At 41.2% G+C, this 12,782-nt stretch overlaps 1 protein-coding gene across 1 annotated transcript in view; it reads right to left on the reverse strand.

Moving 5' to 3' along the window:
- The window catches only part of slc37a1 (solute carrier family 37 member 1), a 67,654-nt gene extending 55,699 nt beyond the window's left edge, over positions 1-11,955 (reverse strand). Inside the window, exons 1-3 of the mRNA XM_050048340.1 lie at positions 11,823-11,955; positions 6,910-7,039; positions 6,689-6,767 (exon numbers count right to left, since the gene is read on the reverse strand). Of these exons, the coding sequence (XP_049904297.1) occupies positions 6,689-6,767; positions 6,910-6,934 (104 nt within the window). The 5' untranslated portion in view covers positions 6,935-7,039; positions 11,823-11,955. The remainder of the gene's footprint in view (positions 1-6,688; positions 6,768-6,909; positions 7,040-11,822) is intronic.
- Positions 11,956-12,782: the final 827 nt, after the last annotated feature.

The following is a 12,782-nucleotide window of genomic DNA, read 5'->3' on the forward strand; positions in this document are numbered from 1 at the left end:
TTTCAACAACCATATCATATAACCATATTGCAGCGGTGCCTGGATAGTGTGACGTGTGTGGTTGTGCTGCTGCCGTGGTTCTGCCTGATGGCTCCTGCTGCTGCTGTTATCATTAGTCATACTTCTACTGTTATTACCTCCGCCAAGGTGGTTATGTTTTCGCCGGCGTTGGTCTGTTTGTCTGCAAAATAACTCGAAAAGTTCTGAACGGATTTTAATGAAATTTTCAGGAAAGGTTGATAATGGGACAAGGAACAGATGATAAAATTTTGGTGGTGATCGGTTGAAGCGAAGTGGACAAAATAATAAAATGGCGGGAAATCCGAGCTGCTTGGCGGAGGTCTGCGCTCTCCGAGTGCTCTAATTATACACATATGATTATTGTCACATATGTATACTATCAGATATTAATATATACTTTCAACATATTGTACCACAATAGCCGTAATTATTATTATATTATTACTTTAATTAATGTTGTTGTAAGCTATTATCATTACCGTCTGTCCTGCATCTCCCTCTGTCTCTGTCTCTCTTTCTGTCTCATTGTGTCATACGGATTACTGTTAATTTATCATGTTGATCTGTTCTGTACGATATCTTTTGCACATCTGTCCGTCCTGGAAGAGGGATCCTTCCTCAGTTGCTCTTCCTGAGGTTTCTACCATTTTTTTCCCCCGTTTTTTTTGGGGAGTTTTTCCTTATCCACTGCAAGGGTGCCAAGGACAGAGGGATGTCATATGCTGTAAAGCCCTCTGAGGCAAATTGTGATTTGTGATATTGGGCTTTATGAATAAAATTGATTCATGATTGATTGAACCAACCTGAATAATGAACTTATATAAATTAAATAAACTACTTCTTGCAGGGGCGCCCAGACACAGGCAAACCAGGCAATTGCTTGGGGCCCCCAAACTCGAAAAAGGTTTCCGATGGCCACTCATATTAGGCACATTTGCAATGACCTTCGGTCCCGTTTATACAACAACGATTTCAACTGAAAACGGTAAACTTTAGTTACGTTTTGGCTGATCGTTCACATAACAGTGGCGTTTTAGGTGCCTGAAAACACAACGATATGAAAACGGGTTCCAGAGTGCAACTTTTTGGAAACGGCAGCGTCTCTGTTGTCATGTAAACTTGCAATATGCAGTTCCTCTGAAAAACGGAGACTTTTCGCACATGCGCATTACGGTTACAGTCACTAGGCATGCGCAAGAAAGTCGACCGTCACAACAACAATGCTGAGCTCTGTTTGTGCTGCTCACCCTGTTGATTTGAAGTGAAGTGTAGATCTGTTACTGTAGCAACTCCACCTCATCGTCCATCCAGACAAAGTTATCTGTGCATGCTTTCCCCAGTGTGTCTTCTTTGTTTTGGTTTGTAATCACCGCGTTGTAGAGGAAGGCGCTTCAGCGCAGGCGCATGGCGTCATGCCGTGGTGTTGCTTTGCAAATTTACACTGCCACCCATTGGCCTGGCGTGCATACTACAGCGTTTCCAGCAGATTTTGCAGCTCCATGTGAACGGGGGTCGTTTCAATAACGTCGTCATATAATCACAGAAGTTTTTTAAAAACGCAAAGGACAGACTTTTCTGTTTTTAGAGAAACCGTTGTCTATACAGGGCCGAAGTGCAACTGTCTGCACCACTGCCGCTGCGCTGCTCCCAACCCCCCTAGTGGGGCCTCTTCTAGCTGACTCCAACGGCCACTCATACAAGCACATTTTGCGATGACAACCATCTTAAACCTCCCAGTGCAACGGCACCTCCACTGCCTCTGAAACCCCCTTAATAGGGGCCCCACCCGTTCTACTGCAGCCAAGGCTGGAAAGCAGCACTTCTAAAGTTTTTTTTTTAGCGCTTCTAAAAAGTACAAAATAAACAAGATGTGCAGAATAAAAAAGTACAAAATAAACAAGATACATAGTGCAGCAGAATAAAAAAAAAGTATAAAATAAACAGTGCAGCAGAATAAAAAAGTATAAAATAAACAAGATACAGTGCAGCAGGATAAAAAAGAACAAAATAAACAAGAGTGCAGAATAAAAAGTACCAAATAAACAAGATACAGAGTGCAGAATAAAAAGTACAAAATAAACAAGATACAGAAAGCAGCACAATAAAAAAAGTAAGATACAGAAGATACAGAGGCACCCGCCCTGTCCCGGTTGGTTGGGATGGACTGATCTGGGGTGCTGTAACTGGTATCTCTGGAGTAGGCGGCATGGGGGGCAGGGCTGGGTCATTGTGTTCCTCAATTCAGCAAAGATACAATGAAGTTTTACTGCTGACTCCCTTTAAAACAGGCCTCCTCCCCAAGGTCTGGGGGCAGTTTAGGAAGGCATCATACCCAAATGGGCAAGCCCCCTCCTCTAAAGGTCTGAGGGTGACCCAAATTGGGACCAGTAAAATACAACAAATAAAAACAAAAGAATAAACAAAACAAAAATGACAACAAACAAATATGGTACCAGGAAGGAAATGATATTCACAGTAATAATATTTGAAGGTAGTAATAAATAACAAACAAAACACATGACCTAGCGTGTCTGCCCTGCCAGCCCACTCTAGTGCCCCGTTCCCGTTCCGCTCCGCTCCCGGTGGCAGGGGCGGATGTGCTGCTGTCACCCTCCTTGAGCATTATAGGTATATAGGTAGTACTATCAGCAGAAGTGCTATTCTGCCAGTTAACCCTTTTCTTTTTTCCTCTTTTGTTTGTTTTGTTTTGTTTTGTTTGTATATAGTTATTTACTGTTCGCCCCTTTCTCCCTGTCTTTCTTCCTTACGCACCTTTATACACTGCACCAGCATTCTCACACACACGCACACTGGATAATTGGTCTGGATAAAAGCAAGGATAGTAAAACTGAGGATAAGTACTGTGATTGACACCAGCGCCACACTGAGGCATGTAGACGATAGGGTTGTCACCCGTCTCGTATAGTATGGGATAGTCCCAAGTTGAAAAATAAAATGTATACTGTCCCTTACTGATTCAATATGGGACACAGTTCGACCCGTATTTCTGTGCACACAATACTCTACTGCATAAACTATGTTTTCACCTGCTATGAATGACATGAGAAATATTAAACCAAAAGACTTTCACGAGACATAGCGGAGAAATATTAAATCAGAATTTGTGGGGGACAATGTCACATAATGGCAGGTCTGTCACTCAGTGTCATCGTTGCCATGGTTACAAAGACTCAGGACCACTGTTAGCCACTCACTGCCCGCTGGCTGCTTCATTAAAGGGATAGTGCACCCAAAAATGAAAATTCAGCCATTATCTACTCACCCATATGCCGAGGGAGGCTCTGGTGAAGTTTTAGAGTCCTCACAACACTTACGGAGATCCGAGGGGGAAGTGGGTAGCACCACAGCTGCACACCTAATGGCTGACGGCAACCCAGATTAAAACGTCCAAGAACACAGAATTGAAACCACAAAATATCTCCATACTGCTCGTCCGTAGATCCAAGTGTCCTGAAGCCCCGACATAAAAAGTTGTTTGGAAAAACGTCATTTAAACTCTGTTTTTAGCCTCATTGTAGGCTGTAGCTCTAACTGCCTCTGTGTACACTGCGCTGGCGTGTGTGCGCTTGCACGAGACCGCGAGACATGGGCACCGCCTTCATGTGTGTTCACGTGCTTTCGCTGGTCTCGCGCGCACACGTGAGCATGGTCCACAGAGAGGCAGTTAGAGCTTCAGGCTACAATGAGGCTAAAAACAGAGTTCAAATGACATTTTTCCAAACAACTTTATATTTCGGGGCTTCAGGACACTTGGATCACTACGGACGAGTAGTATGGAGATATTTTGTGGTTTCAATTCTGTGTTCTTGGACATTTCAATCTGGGTCGCCGTCAGCCATTAGGTGTGTAGTTGTGCTGCTACCCACTCCCCCGACGGATCTCCGTAAGTGTTGTGAGGACTCTAAAACTTCACCAGAGCCTCCCTCGGCATATGGGTGAGTAGATAATGGCTGAATTTTCATTTTTGGGCGCACTATCCCTTTAAGTTATATGAAGGTCCCTTTACGCCCGGATGTTATACTTATGGAGCATATGGATTTATAAATCCTCATGTGCACTTATATTTCAGTCATTGTGGAGCTGGGTGCACATGCACATGCAATTAATTTGTCACGTAGTAATTGAATTATTCGAGTAACCCGAGGAATCGTTTCAGCCCTAGACTTTACCACAACAGAGTAGAAAGGGAAAAGGGATGGGGTGAAACAGCAGAGGCACTTTATCAACCCGGTAAGTAGTGCCATTAGCATCAAGCTAGCAAAGAAAACATTCTTTGCTAGCTTTCATAAAGAAGGATATAAAGTAATAAAATAAAAAAATTGTTGTGGGGCTTTTACTTACCACAACTGCAGAGGCTACCAGCTTCATTTGAAATAGACATTATAAACAGTCCGTCATTTATTATTCCATGTTTTTATATTTTTACTTTTTATCTGCTCCCGTTTGCTTTGATAAAGTTAATGCATTGCGCTGTCATTTCAATTTCAACACATCCTGTATCTGTATAAAATTAAAAGCTCCTTATAAATTTGATTGAGAGGACCTCTTCATTTTCTAAAAAGGCTTTTATTGTGAAACATTTGCAGGAACTTGTTGCGGAGGATTGAGTGACTTGCATGTATGCATGCGGTACATCAAATGTAGCTACTGCCATCTGGTGGTGCTTTTTACGTTACTACAACAACATTTCAGCTGGCACATGAACAGACGGTGACTGAAATATTAGTAATGATAATAAAAAATAGGACAAGAATAACCTGATGGCATCACACGTTGTGAAAGACGAACGGGGATGATTGAAATGGACCACTGTGTAGTCTGTCATGTCTGTTGGCCAAGTCACGGCAAGATTTTGTGACTCCACAATCGCAACTTCAACATAGTGACCGTCAGAACAGACAAGAATGTTGTGTAGTGTGAACCAGGCATAAGTCTCTCCCTGTCCAAAAAATGCCATAACTAAATTATCATTAAGGTTATGAAAATAATTTCGGGCAATATTCTCTTTTCTTGTTCCCCTAGCACAGGTTTGTGATTTTTTTTTTTTTTTAGAAATGCTTACCCTAGTTTTCCTAATTTAGCAGTGGCTACTAGTGTTGACCCCTTTGTGACCTCACAACTTACTATGAAGGTATATCTCTGCTTCGTATAGTCTCATCCACTCACTAAACCATATGTCACTGCACACTATTAAAACTCTGTGGGGAGGATGATGTACATTTTTTTTAAATTGAAGGTAATGAATGGGTTAAGTGTTTGCGGCGGGCTCACTGCACAGGTTGCGATAATGTAAGGTTCTTCACCACTATCATTTAACTACAAGGTCAGATTATCAATAAAATATGAGGATGTTGATCCTGTCTACCACCGATGTCGTCAGCCTCCGGCTACCTGTACACACGTTATTATGAACACACTCCTCTCTGCATAACGTTTATTTGGAAATATTAAGTAGAATCTCACAAGTTATCTCTGTCTCTGTCAAACCACCTGTAATCACTGTCTTATTCAGAGTCATCTTCATACCAGCAATTTCAGATGATGTGGAGGATTTGAAGCTCATCACTCTTAGATTAGAGATCTCTTCTACTTTGTTAATATGGAAAAAAAATAGATGTACACTGTAAGGATCATGCGCTGGTTTAAGAAGACATGGCAACTATTTTCTTTCATATGCTGATAACCTGACGTTTACTTCCATGCCTGACTGACAAACTCTTAGATAATTTTTAATGTCCCTAACCAAATCAATTGAAATGATTTGCTTTGTGATGTTTCATACTCCTCATATACTCAAGTGTATGTAGACACACACTTAAATGTTTAACTTTTATGGTTGTCATATAACTATGTCATTTCTTAGTTCTCCTGTTTGTTTTACTTTCTTGTAAAGCCTTATTTAAAACTAGATATACTACATTACTGTTATCTGTCTGGAAACCCAATAAATACAGTTTGGGGGGTAGGGAGTCCATTATCAATTACAGGACTGTACAGCAACCAGATCCAAAACAATAATAATGCAAAAAAAATACAAGTCAAATTGTTAATTAGGTTTTAATTGCCAGGTTTTAATGTAGGGCACCGCTGGTATCAAAAATCATGTGATCTGTATCTGGAAAGGTTATCTGGATAATAGCAACCTAGTCATCACTTTTTGCTTAATAAGACTTGCTCGTGACTACTGGTACATGTAGTTTTTGCTAGACTTGCTGAAGCTAACAGAAAGAAGCAGAAAGAGTTTTTTTCCTTCAGACTGCATATACAGATGACTGAGATCCAATCACAATGCTTGACCACCTCTAAATGTGGTCTGGCTGCTCTGACAGCATTAGAATTGCGTTCTGCATTAATCTACAAGTGGTTTTCCTTATAAATAATGTATCCATATACAGGCTGCATTTTGGTGTTTTTTTTCATGAAGCTATATAAGGGTGTTGAATGCCTGTCCCTCATAATATGTGAATCTGTTGACAGATTTCTCTGATTTTCACCACCACAACAGTTAACAAAATGAATCATCTTTATTTTTTGTTCTTAAATGTTTTTATATTCTTTTCTTACATTTACAAACTTTGGTAAATTTACTCTTCACCTATTCACCTCTGCTATGGATCAAACTGCCCTCCTCTTCTTGCCAACTTACCTGAGGTACATTCCCACTGCATAGGCACAGAGGAAGGAGTAGTCCATGGCTCCCAGCAGCTGCCTGTAGTTCCTTTTATCTGACAATATAAAGAAAAGATGTAGTGTTCAGGACAGCACATCAGATGTAGTTCATCCTCAGCTGTGTTTATTGGTCTTTATGTGGTCAGGTTGTTCCTGAAAAAAGCTGCAAAAAACAAGTCATAAAAGGCAAACACAAACCAAAAGGTTTCCAGCTACAGTCCATGTCTGTGTGAAGAGATGGCAGGAAGGGCTGCTGGCTGCTACTGCTGCTGCTGGAGGCAATGGTGGCTAGGTCACTGACAGATGAACAGTTCTTATGGAGCTCGCTCTGTCAATACAAAACAATGAGGGCACCATGTTTAGCTGGCAGAAAACGATGTGTAACAGGCACACAATATGACCTGAAAAATATGTGCCTGAGATGTTAATATTCCATCTAAACCTGTGTTCTTAATCCATACAAGGTTTATTTCTTAGGGGATATCAAAAGAATGGGGAAGATCATTCGAATGACATACTCACTAATTTGACACCACTGGGCTGAACAGATGGCCAACTGGCTCTTTCTTAATACCTGTTCTATCATATGATAACATCAGGATATATTTATGTCTGACAATGTCTGAGAGAAGTGACCTCTGTACTGTTTTCTATAATGTCTGATTGTTCTGTGGAGAGGACTGCTGGGCTCTAGAACTTGGACTTGCATCTATAAACAGTAAAGTTAAGAAAACAGCTTGGTCTATAACATAACAGAAAACGAGAAAAAATGCCTTGCAATTGTATGCAAACCCGTCAGTTGGAGTTACAGTTTACATCCATGTCTGTTAAAACACGGATGCTTCACTAACATCTTCCCACTAGCAGAACAGTAGATCTATACAGCATTGTGTCAAGATTAGAGTCACCAATTCAGTAACTGACCAAAAGTCTCCCCTTCTGTTCCTGAGTTATGATGCTGAGTAATGGACAGAAAAGTGTTTTATGCAGAACATTATGATGTCACAGTGAAGCTGAACTTTGACCTTTCGTAAAAGGTCATCCCTTCATCATATCTTATTAGAAATTTGTGTGAAGTTTTGTCATAATAAGCATATGAATTCTTGAATTAGATCCAAAAACATATTTTGTGAGGTCACAGTGACCTTGACCATTGACCTCTGACCCCCACATTCTAATCTGTTCATTCTTGAGTCCAAGTGGATGTTTGTGTCAAACTTGAGGAGATTCCCTCAAGGCCTTCTTATATCGCATAAATTTTAATTAATTTATTGTTTTTAAATTTTATATACTTTATTAATCCCCGAGGGGAAATTCAATTTTTCACTCTGTTGTCAATTACACACAGGTCCGAACACACACATACACAAACTGGACCTATACATGCACTAAGTGGAGAGATGTCAGAGTGGGCTGCCCATGACAGGCGCTCCGAGCGGTTGGGGGGGTTCGGTGCCTTGCTCCATATTTTGGTCTGGACGGGGACTTGATCAGGCGACCCTCCGGTTCCCAACCCAAGTCCCTATGGACTGAGCTACTGCCGCCCCCTAAACAAAATGAGACCGATGCAAGGTCACAATGACCTTGACCTTTGACCACCAAATTCTTATCAGTTCTTCCTTGAGTCCAAGTAGATTTTTGTGCGAAATTTGAAAAGAAATCCTCCAGGTGTTCTTGAGATATCACTTTCACGAGAATGTGACATGCAAGATCACGTTAAATAACGTGACTTAATTTACATTAAATCACCTCATGGGGCACCATTCTCGAAAACGGAAAAATTATTTAATGATATCAGTCTCATAAAATACACTTAACTATCAATTTGGAACTCTGATTAATAGCTAAATCAATAACTATAGCCAAAGTTACCATATTAACAGTAAAAGTTGAAGGATTTCAGAGTTCTTGACACAGCAGCGGTTGACTATTCATTCACTTTTGTGCAGTATTAAACAGCAGGTACGATTCCAAAAGTATTTATTCACAATAGAGCAAAGCAAAACAAAACACACACATTTTAATCAGCTAACTATATACAAGCATGGGTGATAATATGTGTGTGTGTGTGTGTGTGTGTGTACGTATGCCAAAGACAGTGACAAAAAGGTGGGTGTGCGAAACAAAGGGCCGTCTGGCCTACAAAACAAAATGACTGGCAAGAGAAAACTACAAGATGGCAGAATCAAAGATGGCCGAATCAAAGATGGCATCTTTCTGGTTTTGCCTGACCGTGTGGTCATTCAGGACAAAGACAAGGATTCAAGGATCTTTTATTGTCATTCACATTACATTTACATGCAGTGGAACGAAATTTCGATTCTCAGGTCCCGGTAGAGCCCATGTAAACAATTCAAATATATACAATAAATATAAAAATATGAAGAAAATATAAAAAGATAAGTAAGAAATATAAAAATATAAGTAAGAAGGCAAATAAAAAAGGTAATAAGGGCACATAACGTGACAATGATTTGAGTTGGAGATAAGGAGATGAAACGAGAACTCTGAATCTCCTCTTTGAGTGTAGCTATTAGGGCTGGGCGGTATTGCTTTTGTGATTACCGTCATACTCCGGCTACGGCAGCAGAACGGCTGGCCTGCCTGCCTGCTTGCCTGCCTCATGCACCTCCCTCGCTACGTGATGGCGGTGGCCTGCCCGACCGCCCCAAACCCAGGCCCCCGCTGCCTTCACCTGTCTTAAACACTGAAAATAAAACAAGAATAAATAAAACAAAAGAGGGAGACATTTTTCTATTTAATTTTATCACAGAATTGCAGGCTTTAAACTCTGTGTGGGTGTGGACCCTGGCAGAGTCGTAGGGGTCACATGTGAGCTCTTAGTTTCAGAATCGTTAAGGTCACAATGTGAGTCGTTAGTCCTTTTGTTGTCCCTCTCCCCTCTCAGGGAGACTGAACACTGAACGTACAATAAATAAATAGAAGTCAAAGAGAGAGGAATCTTTCTATTTCTTTTTATATATCTATTTATTCATTCATTTATTTTTTATTTTTATTAGTTTTGTCTTCACTGAAAATAAAACATAAAAAAAATAAAAGTCAGAGAGAGAGAGAGAGAGAGAGAGAGAGAGAGAGAGAGATCTTTCTATTTCATTTTATTTATCCATCCATCCATCTATTTATTTTTTTAATTATTATTTTTCTCCCCCTCCACTCTCTGGAAGTGGCCGACCTCCCGTCGCCCTCTCCCGTGTTGAACACTGATAATAGGGGGCAAAAAATAAATCTTTCTATTTTATTTTTATTAATTTATTTTATTTTTGTGTATGCGATGTGTTGCAAAAGGGTCTGGGTTAGTACAGACAATGTCTAGTTGCATGCAAAACTCTGGGTAAAGCATTAGCAAACGAACATCACTTAGCTTTGGTGAGGCCAATTAACCTAACTGCAAACAATCACAACGGTACAGCATTAAATCACAGTCAACTATGCCCAGTTGTTACGTTACCAATCCTTGAATGTAGGTAAGAGTTGCTTTGTGGCATGCTGCTTTTGTTAGCTGGCAGTTGAAGGCCGGAAAGAACTGTGATTCCAGATGCAGTCTTTGCTGTGTACTTGGTTCCAAAGGTGCAGATCCAAGGAGTCCGGTCACTCAGTATCCTTGCAGAGTTAGAGGTCTGGTGCTAACTCGACTTGGTTCTCCTTGTTGTTGGAAAGTTAGTTGCAAACCTTTGTTTGGCACACTAACTTTTCTGGTCTTCGGGTTCTGTGTTCGCTGGGAGCAGGCCACATTGAGAGCACAGGTGCAACTCCTGCTGTGAGCATGCAGAGGTGAGAGAACATGAGAAAGGTGAAGCAGGTCCTCCTGCCTATGTCCTACCTCTGTCGAGGTCCAGGAGAAAAGAGCAAGGGAGTCAGCGTAAGGGCCCCCTTCAGAGGTTCAGTGTAAGAGAGTGATGGAGAGTTGAAGTTTCTCCTTAAGCTGGCTTGGTGACATCATAGGGTCACATGTCACTGTGACAGTAGTGCCCAGTCAAGTTTGAAAACTGTGTCCGTGGGCCAGACTCTCACTTAAGTGTGACCATGAGGCATCTTGTGGACATGAGTACCAAATGGCTGTCCTTTGTTTGATGAACAAAGAACATGCGGTCTCAGCCACCATTTCAGACGGCAAGACTCGGAGGGAAAGCCTTCACATGTCCCGTTCAGATCTGTACAAATGACAAATCATCTATGGTCCAGTGAATCCCAACACCTTGAAGTATGACTGCAGCATTAGGCAGACAGTGTGTGGATTAAATCAGTTGTTTTGCTCTTGGGGCCCGTCCCATTTCTACGCCTTAAATCTTACACTTGAAAGGAAGATCTTTCCCTAAGAAATGGGACACCACTTCATGCAAATGAGTGTGGCCGACGCGCAGGCATACGTCACGCGTAGTAGATGTGCAGGCATACGTCACGCATAGTAGCGACGCAAGATACCGGTAGTCATTCTGGTTTGAAAATGCCGGCTTCAGTGCTTGTGTTGTGGCGTGTGCTATGTTTATTCTTCTCCGTCTGATGAATCAACGGAGAAGAAATGCTGAAAACAGGAGGCGCCTACGACGTCTTCTAGTTCTGATCGATTTTGTTCAAGTCGATTTGTTTAAATATTTTGACACTGTGTTCAATCGAGTTGCTGATGAGTTTACGGGTGTGGGTATTGGGACAGGCCCTTGGTGTTATGTTGCAGGTTTCCACTTTCTTGCATCCATACACATTCTGCAGTGTACAATATTTGTATAGTATTGCTCATTGTGGCTTAGGGCAGACACACCTTCACCTCAACCTTGTCTAATGGAGCACACGCTATCTCATATAAGATAACTGATAGTACACTTTGCTGCTGTGAGCTGCTGTTGTACTGTCAGAATCATAGTCAACAGCGCTGATTGACCACAAAAGGCTAATTGCCTGTACAAAGCCAAAGCCCAGCTTCTAAATGATATTATTATCAATGGAAATAATAATTGAATTTAGACTTTTGTTTAAAACTGGACTTTATCATTGTCCTAAACACTCAGGGTGTTTTACTGTATGTGTAAATGCAGATGCACGTGAGCTCATGTATGTGTTCTAAAGAGTAAGTTGTAACAATGAACATAAGGTACCTTGACAATGCTGATGGGTTTCCTGGAGAGGTGGAAGCTGGTGTAAAGCAGAAAGGTGAGGATGAATGTGAGAGCTCTGTACCTGCAGAGAGGAAACACAAGAGCAGCACTGAGGTCTGACGGACCAGAGAACAAAATCAAACACCCCCTTGAAATGACACCTGCATGTTCAGTTTCAGCTTGATGTAAGAAGGAGAAAGGACACAGCTCACACTTATCTTTTTATATATCTTTTTTACGAGCTTCATTGCCAACAAGACATGCTTTAATTGCAGCACACATATTTGCAGATATCACTTCACAAAGATTACTCTTATCTCAAAAGTAGCAATCAACACAATCCACAGCAGTCAAAGAAAGCAGATGGTATTAAGAGATATTTGTGTAACATTAACAGATACTCAAATGTGTGTGGCTGTCATTTCGCATCTTCTGGTTCTATTATGTAAAAAGCAAATAAATAAAACATGTAATTCCAGCCAGAATGAGTGTGTTGCAACTGATGCGACCTTCCACATGTTCCTGACGGATTACAACATGTCAGACGACAGGGCAAAGTAGAGATGTGCCACATCATCTCGTTCATGATAATACTGGTATATAGTTTTAGTATCATAGGAAAAACTTATATTGTGATACGTGCGATATTTAGAATTGTTAAAATTGACGTCATACTGTTAGGCACGGCAACAACTAGCATGGCTGAAAGCAAAATTATTACCAACTCCATGGCTGTTCCAAAAACAGGTGCAGCTTCAGTGGTGTGGAATAAACTGTGGCGTCATTAGATCTTGGGCGTCCTGCATGTTTTATAACTGGCCCAGACTTCTCAGACTCTTTTAGCGAGTTACTGCTCAGACGGAACTCATTCAGCGGCTCGGCCGACAGCAGCACAGCGTCTCTCCCTCTCCTCTCTCACCATGCACACAAGGGAGTCGGTATCATTTTGTCATAAACCTC

The sequence above is a fragment of the Epinephelus moara genome, chromosome 7 (assembly GCF_006386435.1).
Source record: "Epinephelus moara isolate mb chromosome 7, YSFRI_EMoa_1.0, whole genome shotgun sequence".
Classification (NCBI taxonomy): domain Eukaryota; kingdom Metazoa; phylum Chordata; class Actinopteri; order Perciformes; family Serranidae; genus Epinephelus; species Epinephelus moara.